Here is a 12,510-nt window from a genome sequence, read left to right on the forward strand (position 1 = left end):
GGATCATGGGACAGGAGGCCCAGGGAGAAGGAAAAGGGGGAGGGGGGGAAAACCCCAGAGGATGGGCAAGGGGTATAGTGAAGGGGACAGAGGGAAAAAAAGGAGAGAGAGAGAAAGAATGTGTGTATATAAATAACGGATGGGGTACGAGGGGGAGGTGGGGCATTAGCGGAAGTTTGGGAAGTCAGTGTTCATGCCATCAGGTTGGAGGCTACCCAGACGGAATATAAGGTGTTGTTCCTCCAACCTGAGTGTGGCTTCATCTTTACAGTAGAGGAGGCAGTGGATAGACATGTCAGAATGGGAATGGGACATGGAATTAAAATGTGTGGCCACTGGGAGATCCTGCTTTCTCTGGTGGACAGAGCGTAGGTGTTCAGCAAAACGATCTCCCAGTCTGCGTCAGGTCTCGCCAATATATAGAAGGCCACATCAGGAGCACGGGACGCAGTACATCACCCCAGCTGACTCACAGATGAAGTGTCGCCTCACCTGGAAGGACTGTTTGGGGCCCTGAATGGTGGTAAGGGAGGAAGTGTAAGGGCATGTGTAGCACTTGTTCCGCTTACAAGGATAAGTGCCAGGAGGGAGATCAGTGGGGAGGGATGGGGGGGGGACGAACGGACAAGGGAGTCGCGTAGGGAGCGATCCCTGCGGAAAGCAGAGAGAGGGGGGCAGCAAACAAATCATTTTCTCAGTTTTTTTTTATTTGCATGATTTATTTTATTTTGCACCTTGGTGTTTTTTGTCCTGGTTTACATATACCTTTACATAAATTTTATTATATTTATTTATCTTCCTGTAAATGACTGTAAGAAAATGTATCTCAAGGTAGTAAATGGGAACATGTATCGACCTTGATAATACATTTTACTTTGAACTTTGATCTTGTTGTACAGCAGAGGAGGTTTTAGGGGCCGAGTGGTTTTCTCTGCTTCTTATGATAAAGTTCAAAGTAAATTTATTTTCTTGTGGGCATACTCAGTAAATCCAAGACCATAATAGAATCAGTGAAGGACCTTACCCAACAAGATGGACAAACAATCAATGTGCAAAAGACTATAAGCTGTGCAAAAACAAAAAGAAAATTAAATACTAATAAATCTGTAAGTAGTAAATATCGAAAACATGAGATGAAGATCTGTAGGTTGTGGGAACAGTTCAGTGATGAGGTGACTAAAGTTGAGTGAAGTTATCCCTTCTAGTTCAACAGCCTGATGATTAAGGGGTAATAACTGAGGACAGACAGGAGCGAGCCTGTTTCCTGGGCTTGGGCACCCCGTACCGGACACCTCCAGACAGACAGTGACGCAGGTAAACCAGTGGGAAGTGGTTGCTTCTGTACAATCTCGTCCCTGTACCAGTTGGAACTTGTCCATCCCCCCGAGACACCATCTGCTATTCTCCTGGGAGGAGTGTCCCTTTACCTTTTTGCTACACAACACATTCATGCAGAGAACCAGAGTTAGAATCGGGTTTATTATCACAGACATACACTCAGTGTACCTCCTGTACCTAATAAAGTGGCCACTGAGTGTATGCTTGTAGTCTTCAGCTGCTCTAGCCCAGAGATGGGTTGTGCATTCAGAGATTCTCTTCTGCACGCCACTGTGATAATGCATGGTTACTTGAGTTTCTGTTGCCTTCTTGTCAGCTTGAACCAGTCTGGCCATTCTCCTCTGATCTCTGTTGTTAACAAGGCGATTTTGCTCACAGAACTGCCGTTTACCGGATGTTTTTTGTTTTTTGCACTGTTCTCTGTAAATTCTAGAGACTGTTGTCCGTGAAAATCCCAGGGACTCAGCAATTTCTGAGATACTCAAACCACCCTGTCTGACACCAACGAACATCCCAAAGTCAAAATCACTTTTTCCACATTTGTTCCTCATTCTGATGTTTGGTCTGAAAAACAACTGAACCTCATGTCAGGTGACAAAAAAAACCCCATAATTACAACACCCTATCACGCCATCGAATGTCTCAGTAATTGTCAGGCTCCCCTCCCTCCCCAACTTCTCTGGCTCCCTTGTGATGCCCTCTGCACCGGATATCCAGCAAATGCAATGTTGTCATTTATTTCAAGGGGAATAAAATATAAAAGCATGGAGATAATGCTGAGGCTTTATGAGACACTAGCCAGGCCGCACTTGGAGTATTGTCAATAGTTTTGGGCCCCATATCTCAGAAAGGATGTGTTATCATTGGAGAGAGTCTGGAGGAGGTTCACAAGGATGATTCAGGGAATGAAAGGGTTAACATATGAGTCCTTGGGCCTGTACTCACAGGAATTTATAAGTATTCGTGGGGATCTCATTGAAACCTACCTAATGTTGAAAGGACTAGATAGGGTGTATGTGGAGAGGATGTTTCCTATGGTAGAGGGTATCCAGAACTAGAGGGCACAGCCACAAAACTGGGGGGGGGGGACCTTTTAGAACAGAGGTAAGGAAGAATTTTCTAAGTCAGAGAGTGGTGAACCTGTGGAATGCTCTGCCACACATTGCAGTGGAGATCAAGTCCGTGGGTATGTTTAAGGCAGAAGTTGATAGTTTCCTGATTGATCAGGGCATCAAAGATTATGGCAAGAAAGCAGGTGTATGGGGCTGAGTGGGATCAGCCATGTTGGAATGGTGGAGCAGACTTGATGGGCTGAATGGCCTAATTCTGCTCCAATGTCTTATGGTCTTATCCTTGTCCCTGTCTTTCCCCAATGTTCATTAACCTTCCTGTACCTTGGTACCCTTTGCCACGTTTATATTGCTGAATAAGTGGGGGAGGCAGGAGTCACACCGAGGAAAGGTGGTGACAGAGAGATATAGTGTAAATAACTTAGCCAGAAGTGCTGATCGTGAAGAGAACATGAGTGTGCTAATACACTCAGTGGCCACTTTATTAGGTACAGGTATTTGCTATACTGTTTACCTGTGCTACATACATCTTTATATTTTACTAACTTTTTTGATAATATTTTGTTTTATGTGCTGTGTGTGTGTTAACTGTTTTGTGGGGGCACTGGTCTGGAGGAACATTGTTTTGTTTGGTTGTATATATGTACAGATGACAATGAACATGAACTCGGGGAATTCTGTGTGGTTTTCTGCTGCTGTAGCCCATCCACTTATCAATATTCAGTATGTTGTGCACTCTGAGATGCTCTTCTGTACACCACTGTTGTACCTCATGGTTATTTGAGTTACTGTCACCGTCCTGTCAGCTTGAGCCAGTTTGACCATTCTCCTCCAACCTCTCATTAACAAGGTGTTTTCGTCCACAGAACTGCCACTCACTGGATTTTTTTTCTCTGTTTTTCACATAATTCTCTGTAAACTCTAGAGCCTGTTGTGCATGAAAATCTCAGGAGATTAGCAGTTTCTGAGATACTGCTAATCTCAGTCTGGCACCAGCAATCTTCCATGGTCAAAGTCACTTTGATCACATTTCTTTCTCATTCTAATGTTTGGTCTGAACAACAACTGAACCTCTTGACCATGTCTGCATGCTTTTATTCATTGAGTTGCTTCCACGTGATTGGCTGATCAGATATTTGCATTAATAAGCAGGTGTACAGGTGCACCTAATAAAGTGGGTACCGAGTGTAAATTATAATATGAAAAACATATATATGTATATTATTCTAAGATATACGGTGCCTATAAAAAGTATTCACCCCCCCCCCTTAGAAGTTTTCATGTTTTATTGTTTTACAACATTGAATCACAGTGGGTTTAATTTGGCTTTTTGACATGGGTCAGCAGAAAAAGGCACTTTTATGTCAAATTGAAAAGGGATCTCTACAAAGTGATCTAAATTAATTACAGATATAAAACATAAAGTAATTGATTGCTTAAGTATTCATCCCCTGCATGTCAGTATTTAGTGGATGAACCTTTGGCAGCAATTACAGCCTTGAGTCTGTGAGGATAGGTCTCTATCAGCTTTGCAATTTTTCTGCATTCTTCTTTACAAAACTGCTCAGTCTTGTCAGATTGCATAGGGAACAGCCCTTTTGAAGTCCAGCCACAGATTCTCATTGAAGTCTGGACTCTGACTTGGCCACCCCAGGACATTAACTTTGTAGTTTTTATGCCATTCCTATGTAGCTTTGGCTTTATGCTTTATGCTTGGGGTCATTGTCTTGCTGGAAAACAAATCCTCTCCCAAGTCGTATTTCTCTTGCAGACTGCGTCAGGTTTTTGTCCAGGATTTCCCCTGTATTTTGCTGCATTCATTATACCCTCTACCTTCACAAGCCTTCCAGGGCCTGCTGCAATGAAGCATCCCCACAACATGATGCAGCCACCACCATGCTTTTGGTAGGTATGGTCTGTTTTTGACAATGTGCGGTGTTTGGCTTACGCCAAACATAGCATTTAGTCTAATGGCCAAGAAGCTCAGTTTTGGTTTCATCAGACCATAGAAGCTTATTTCAGCTGACTCAGAGTCTCCTATATGCTTTCAGGCAAACTCTAGCTAAGATCTCATGTGAGTGTTTTTCAACAGTGGCTTTCTCTTTGCCACTCTCCCATAAAGCTGTGACTGGTGAAGCACCCGGGCAACCTGGGCAACACAGTCTCTCCCATCTCAGCCACTGAAGCTTGTAACTCCTCCAGAGTTGTCATAGGTCTCCTAGTGGTAATTACACCTCCTTCACTGGTCCCCTTCTTGCACGGTCACATTGTTTTTGAGGACGGCCTGCTTTAGGCAGATTTACAGCTGTGCCACATTCTTTTCATTTCTTGTTGATTGACTTAATTATACTTGTATCCGTCTCTTGACTTGTGCTTATCAATAACCTTTTCACAGAGTTGCTTAGAGTTGCTTTTGTTTTCATGGTGTAGTTTTTGCTAGGATACTGACTTACCAGCAGTTGGATATTCCAGATACAAGTATATTTTTACTACAGTCAATTGAAACACCTTGACTGCGCACAGTGGTCTCCACTTAACTAATTATGTGACTTCTAAAACCAACTGGCTGTATCAGACCCGACGCAGACTGGGAGACCGCTTTGCTGAACACTTACGCTCTGTCTGCCAGAGAAAGCAGGATCTCCCAGTGGCCACACATTTTAATTCCACATCCCATTCCCATTCTGACATGTCTATCCACGGCCTCCTCTACTGTAGAGATGAAGCCACACTCAGGTTGGAGGAACAACACCTTATATTCCGTCTGGGTAGCCTCCAACCTGATGGCATGAACATCGACTTCTCAAACTTCCGCTAATGCCCCACCTCCCCCTCATACCCCTTCTGTTATTTATTTTTATGCACACATTCTTTCTCTCACTCTCCTTTTTCTCCCTCTGTCCCTCTGACTATACCCCTTGCCCATCTTCTGGGTCCCCCCCCCCTTGTCTTTCTTCCCGGACCTCCTGTCCCATGATCCTCTCATATCCCCTTTTGCCTATCACCTGTCCAGTTCTTGGCTCCATCCCTCCCCCTCCCGTCTTCTCCTATCATTTTGGATCTCCCCCTCCCCCTCCCACTTTCAAATCCCTTACTCACTCTTCCTTCAGTTAGTCCTGACGAAGGGTCTCGGCCTGAAACGTCGACTGTACCTCTTCCTAGAGATGCTGCCTGGCCTGCTGCGCTCACAAAAAGGGGGTAAGGTATTGATGTGGGTGGAGAATTGGTTAGCAGACAGGAAGCAAAGAGTGGGAATAAACAGGACCTTTTCAGAATGGCAGGCAGTGACTAGTGGGGTACCACAAGGCTCAGTGCTGGGACCCCAGTTGTTTACAATATATATTAATGACTTGGATGAGGGAATTAAATGCAGCATCTCCAAGTCTGCGGATGACATGAAGCTGGGCGGCAGTGTTAGCTGTGAGGAGGATGCTAAGAGGATGCAGGGTGACTTGGATAGGTTAGGTGAGTGGGCAAATTCATGGCAGATGCAATTTAATGTGGATAAATGTGAAGTTATCCACTTTGGTGGCAAAAATAGGAAAACAGATTATTATCTGAATGGTGGCCGATTAGGAAAAGGGGAGGTGCAACGAGACCTGGGTGTCATTATACACCAGTCATTGAAAGTGGGCATGCAGGTACAGCAGGCGGTGAAAAAGGCGAATGGTATGCTGGCATTTATAGCGAGAGGATTCGAGTACAGGAGCAGGGAGGTACTACTGCAGTTGTACAAGGCCTTGGTGAGACCACACCTGGAGTATTGTGCGCAGTTTTGGTCCCCTAATCTGAGGAAAGACATCCTTGCCATAGAGGGAGTACAAAGAAGGTTCACCAGATTGATTCCTGGGATGGCAGGACTTTCATATGAAGAAAGACTGGATGAACTGGGCTTGTACCGTTGGAATTTAGAAGATTGAGGGGGGATCTGATTGAAACGTATAAAATCCTAAAGGGATTGGACAGGCTAGATGCAGGAAGATTGTTCCCGATGTTGGGGAAGTCCAGAATGAGGGGTCACAGTTTGAGGATAAAGGGGAAGCCTTTTAGGACCGAGATGAGGAGAAACTTCTTCACACAGAGAATGGTGAATCTGTGGAATTCTCTGCCACAGGAAACAGTTGAGGCCAGTTCATTGGCTATATTTAAGAGGGAGTTAGATATGGCCCTTGTGGCTACGGGGATCAGGGGGTATGGAGGGAAGGCCAGTGCAGGGTTCTGAGTTGGATGATCAGCCATGATCATAATAAATGGCGGTGCAGGCGCGAAGGGCCGAATGGCCTACTCCTGCACCTATTTTCTATGTTTCTATATTTCTAACTCTGATCTGTGTGGCTGTATCAGTGATGATTTGGTGTGTCAAATAAGGGGGTGAATAACGCAATGAATTATTTTGTGTTTTATATTTATAATTCATTTAGATCACTTTGTAGAGATCTGTTTACACTTTGACATGAAAGAGTCTTTTTCTGTTGATCAGTGTCCAAAAAAAGCCAAATTAAAGCCAAATTAAATCCACTGTGATTCAATGTTGTAGAACAATAAAACATGAAAACTTGCAGAGGGGGGATGAGTACATTTTATAGGCACTGTATATATATTTCTAGCATGGTAGTGTAATGGTTAGTGCAACACTATTACATCTTGGGGTGTTGGAGTTTGAAGTTCAATTCCAGTGTCCTGTAAGAAAGTTTGTATGTTCTTCCTGTGAGTGCATGTGGGTTTCTTCCAGGTGCTCTGGTTTCCTCTGACAGTTCCAAGATGTTCCAGTTAGTAGGCTAATTGATCTTTGTAAATTGCCCTGTGATTAGGCTACGGTTCAATCAGGGCTTGCTGGTCTGTGTGGCTCGAAGGGCCAGAAGGGTCTAGTCCTCGCTGCATCCCAACAAATAAATAGATAAATAGTGCGAAAAGAGAGCAAAGTACTGAGGTGGTATTCATGGGTTCATTGTCTGTTTAGAAATCTGATGGTAGAGGGGAAGGAGCTATTACTGAAACGTCGAGTGTGTCTTCAGCCTTCTGTACCTCCTCCCTGGTGGTAGTAATGAGAAGAGGAGGGCGCCATACCTTCCCTATGCATATACCATGTATCCAGCTGCAATAACCAAGTTTAAAAGGTCTAAGTGCCTTTTAAACCCTTGTTATTTCATCTACTTCTGGCAGCTCATTTGATATACTGACCACCCTGTCGGTGGAAAAAGTTGCCCCTCGGTTTCCTATTAAATTGACGAGTAGCTGTACCTAATAAAGTGGCCACTGAGTGTATATCCAAGTGCTGCCCGAGTCCACTTGTAAAGCGGCGACCCTGCGAAACGTGAGGAGTAACAGTGCCAGGACGTTGAAAAGGCACAGCATGCAGAAGCCCTTCTGTCGTCAGGCACCTTGCTGTGATCTCTCTGTGACCTAATAGCAGCAGTTTGGGTGATGGCACTTTCCCCCTGTGCAGAACACACTACGTAAGCTAGACCTCATTAGTCAGTGAGTGTGGAGCAAGCACGTTAGAGGGAAGCAGAGGAGCACTCTGTGACACAGGATCTGTGAGGCGCTCTGGCTATTCAAGTTGAACAGGTTGAGATGGAGGAGGCGACCGTGTGGTTACCCTCTGCAGAGGACACCTGAGAGCTCGAGGGGGGCTGCGGGAGGAGTGTTATGAGGCGGACGGCAACATGGAAGGGCTTCTGTCTCCGATGCGAACAAAGGTAGGTAGATCGGGCTTGCTGTAGCCTGTGGAGAGGAGGCGAGGCTGCATCAGTAACCGAGGCTGAGCTGCTTCCCTGCAAGCTTTTGTCCCTGTCAGAATCAGGCAACCTCTGCATGGGGAGGTGTCCTATTCCATAGGGAGGTCGCACTGAGAGTCTTGTTTCTGCTGGAGGACGAGCGGGACAGTTTGATGAAATGGACACGGACTGCGTGGACAGCCATGTTTACACTTGCTTTCCATTTAAACTGATGGATGGCTCGGTTGTGATCGGCTGTAAATCCCCCCCCAGAAAGCCGGGCTGTCTCTCCTGTTGAGGGAGCGGGGGCCAGGAAGGGAGGGAGGAGAGGAGAGGAGGGTGAGAGGCTGATGGACAGCAGCCTTAAAGGGATCTTGTCGGCGATGCTGAGAGAATGGGCTTGGTGTGGTTTTAGTTTGAGACGGAGTGTCTTAAGTTCCGAGCGGCGTTTTGTTTTATGGGAAGATGTTTAGTTTGAAGTAAATTTAATGCTGGCAGCTGAACTGGCAATGAAAAGATCTACTCTCTGAGGCAGTGAGGAGGTGGGACACCTGCTGACTCCAGTGTGCTGACAATTGTTTCTGAAGGCTTCGTGCCTCTCGTGTCGCTGGGTGGCTGGATGGTGCGAATTTTTAAAGGAGCAGCCTTTATTGGTGTGGATTCCTTTGGGAATGGACTGTTATAATTTGTTGTGCTGAGTGGGGGAAGCTCAGTGAGTGAGGATGGGGGTAAGGAAGATTACTTACTCGGTCGACACGCATGCGTACGCCGGCATGTGTAGGCAGCGAGAGAAAGATAAACAGAGATTGACAGAGACACACACCAAAAGAGAGAGAGAGAGAGAGAGAGAGAGAGAAAGAGAGAGCTATACAGAGATATAAATAGAGAGGCAGACAGATATAGATATAGAGAGACACACACATTAAGAGCAAGACAGACACACACGCGCGCACACTTACACATGGACAGAGATAGGAACACACAGCTAGATAGCTGTGCATGAAGGCAGAGCAAGAGAGAGGGGTTATGCACATAGATACACAGAGAGCAATGCTCCTGTAGGAAGAGAGGGGAGAGAGAGGGGATAGGCACGTTCACAGAGAGGAACACACTCGTGGAGAGAGAGAGAGAGGAAAATGCACATAAGCAGGGAAGTAATGACACACTCTCTCACACACACACAACAGACGTATACAGTACATGAACTCAGATGTATAAGCACACATACACACACACACACACACACACAACACTGCTTTGAATTTTATTGTTCAAGATGCACAGCCATGTTGAAGCAATTGTGAAGCCTGTGTTGCTTTCCCGGGATCCCAGACCGACACAAATGTGGTGCAGGCATTAGCTGTGGTGTGTGTGTGTGTGTGTGTGTGTGAAAGCTGAGGGATGCTGACAGTGGATCTATGAGTGATTAATGTACAGTAGGAGCCTGCCGGTGACGTGGGGTGTCTGCTGAAGGGCTGCTATTCCAGAGCGGAATGTTTAACTGTGGTGAGGGCTGTGGTTATGGTAACGGACCCGAACCGGGTATTGTGTGAGCATGGTGAAGCAGTGTGGGCACAACGACTTCCTCTTGCCAAACCGGCTCCATCATAGAAACCATTACAATGCCAGTCTGTTCTTGGACTGCTCAACAGTTACAAGGTTTTCCAAGTACAGCACATGGCTAAGGGAGATTTTTATTAAATACAAGTGAATTTAAAGATGACACTCCCTCCGCTGTGTGCTTGAGACAATGAAATTGAAGTTAACCCTTTACCATTTTTTTTCTCTGCTGTGGTGTTTGGTAGCACGAAGGATATCTTTCTTTCTCTCAGCCACTCACTGACAGCGTGCGTAGAACAGTGCTAGCAAGGAATTCATTTTGAACGGCTGTTGCCTGAGGGAACAGTTTGGAATTTCCTTTGTGTTGTAGCTGTGCTGAAGCAGTAAATCCAAGCGCTGTTCTGATTTTCCAACACCAGCTCGTTGTGTTGAATTATTTCTTAGCTTCTCAGCGGCACGTTATGTCACAGACGATAGCACTGGGATATTTATTGACAGTGCAGGTAGTTCTCAGAAGATAAGGGACTGCACTGTAAAAATGTTTGCATTTGGAAGAATGATTACATTGAAACATACAAAATCCCTTCAGGTTCTGATGGGATGGATGTGGAGTTGATGGCATCTGTAAAACCAGGAGTCACTGTCACAATCAGTGGTTGGTTGTTCAGGAGAACGAGGAAATTCCTTCCCTCAGAAGGTGGTCAGTTTGGAATTCCCTGTCCCAGAGGGTCAGTCGCTGGGTTTAGTTAAGACACACAGACAGATCTTTGGATGTTAAGGGTATCAAGGAATCTGGGATCAGTGCAGGGAAGTGGTACGGAGGTGCAGTCATGTGTGGCACACACTTACGCACACATAGACACACTTTCTCAACACACACACTTACACTCTCACGTATACACATGCACACAGGTACACGCTCACAGACAGTTTGTACACACACACACTCCCTTTCACTCTCACACAAATTCTCACATACACTCACACAATATTCTTATAGACAAGCAGACCCACGCAAACACACTCTCATACACCGATGTTTACTCACACACACTTTCTGTCACAGATGCAGATCCTCCCCTCACACACTTATACACATCTATACACACACACACACACACACACACACACACAGTCATCAGTCAAGACCCTATTAACTGTTAGAACAGACACAGAGAGACCGAATGTCCTCCTCCTCGTGTAATCTTCAGGTACGATGTGAGAGAGGATGCTGTTTGTCATTGTCCCTTAGTGTTAGATAAATGCAATTTACAGTCCAGCGTAGTGTGGGAATAAAGAGAGGGTAACCCCCACCCCACCCCCGAGCTCTGTGTTCTATCGGTGAGATGATTGCTGAATATTACTGGATGCTGCCCCAGATGAAAGGCCTTGACCCGAAACGTCAATTGCCAGTTTTCCTCCACAGATGCTTCCTGGCCCATTGAGTTCCCCCAGCATTTTGTGTGTTGCTGCACATTCCAACATACCCAGTCTCTTGTCTCTAAAGACGTATGTTCCTCGGTGCTATCAATGAATGGCAGTCCACCAGTCTCAGCCTGGAAGCTTCCTGTTTACAGAGGAGGAACTGAGGGATCTTGCAGTCCACGTCCATAGATCTCTAAAGTCGATAGGGTGGTTAAGAAGGTGTGTAGTGTGTTGGCCTTCATTAGTTGTGGGATTGAGTTCAAGACCCATGAGGTAATTTTGCAGCTCTATAAAACTCTGGTTGGACCACATTTGCAATATTGTGTTCAGTTCTGGTTGCTTCATTATAGGAAGGATGTAGAAGCTTTGGAGGGGGTGCAGAGGAGATTTACCAGGATGTTGCCTGGACTAGAGAGCATGTCTTATGAGGATAGGTTCAGTGAACGAGGGCTTTTCTGTTTGGGGCAAAGAAGGATGAGAAGTAACTTGATAGAGATGTTCAAGATGACAAGACGCAAAGAGCGAGTGGATAGCCAGATATTTTTTTTTCCCAGAGCAGAAATGGCTAAAACAAGGAATATAATTTTAATGTGACTAGAGGAAAATGCAGAGGTAGGTTTATACACAGAGAATGGTGGGTGTGTGGAACGTCCTGCCAGAGGTGGTGGTAGAGGCAGATACATTAGCGACAGTTAAGAAACTCTTAAATAAGCATGTGGATGATAGAAAAATGAAGGGCTATGTGGGAGGGAAGGGTTAGATTGATCTTAGAGTAGGTTATAAAGTCAGCACAACATCGTGGCTGAAGGGCCTGTACTGTGCTGTAGTGTTCTATGCTCAGTGTTTTAACACTCCAAGCCCTCTCCTGTTGGGAGAGTTCCGGATTCCCACTGCTCAGTGTGTGAACTGGCATAGCTCAATCGTTAAGGCTGTAACCCTTGGCCCTGCTGTCCTTTTACCAGAGCAAGTACTTGCTTTCTACCGTATTAATTCCTTTAATCAGGTCAAATGCAGTTCATTTCCTTTCGCCATCACTCAACCCTCAGGCTTAAGTACAGCACGTGAAATAAGCAATAAAGAGCTGCAGTGCATGCACTTAGAAGCAAATAAGCTTCACGTAGAGCACAGAACAGGACAGGCCATTCGGCCCACAATGTGCCAAACTTGATGCTAGTTTATACTAATTGTCCTCCTCCTGTGTATCGAATATCCCTCCATTCCCTTCATATTCACGTGCCTGTCTAAAATCCTCTTACACTCGACCACTACTACCCCTGGTAAGCTATGCCCCTCACATCACTTGTAAACATTCCCCCCCCACTAACCTTAAAATGTAGGAATTTTTATTAAGATAAAAGCGGACAGTGGTGGGGAGAGGGGCGGTGGGGAGACAGACAGAG

The 12,510-nt window shown here is 45.5% G+C and overlaps 1 protein-coding gene across 1 annotated transcript in view; it reads left to right on the plus strand.

The window, feature by feature from the left end:
- Positions 1-8,038: 8,038 nt before the first annotated feature.
- Positions 8,039-12,510, plus strand: part of frmd4a (FERM domain containing 4A) — a 384,495-nt gene continuing 380,023 nt past the window's right edge. Inside the window, exon 1 of the mRNA XM_072241726.1 lies at positions 8,039-8,107. Coding sequence (XP_072097827.1) covers positions 8,075-8,107 — 33 coding nt within the window. The 5' untranslated portion in view covers positions 8,039-8,074. The remainder of the gene's footprint in view (positions 8,108-12,510) is intronic.

Source organism: Mobula birostris, chromosome 23, assembly GCF_030028105.1.
Source record: "Mobula birostris isolate sMobBir1 chromosome 23, sMobBir1.hap1, whole genome shotgun sequence".
Lineage (NCBI taxonomy): Eukaryota > Metazoa > Chordata > Chondrichthyes > Myliobatiformes > Myliobatidae > Mobula > Mobula birostris.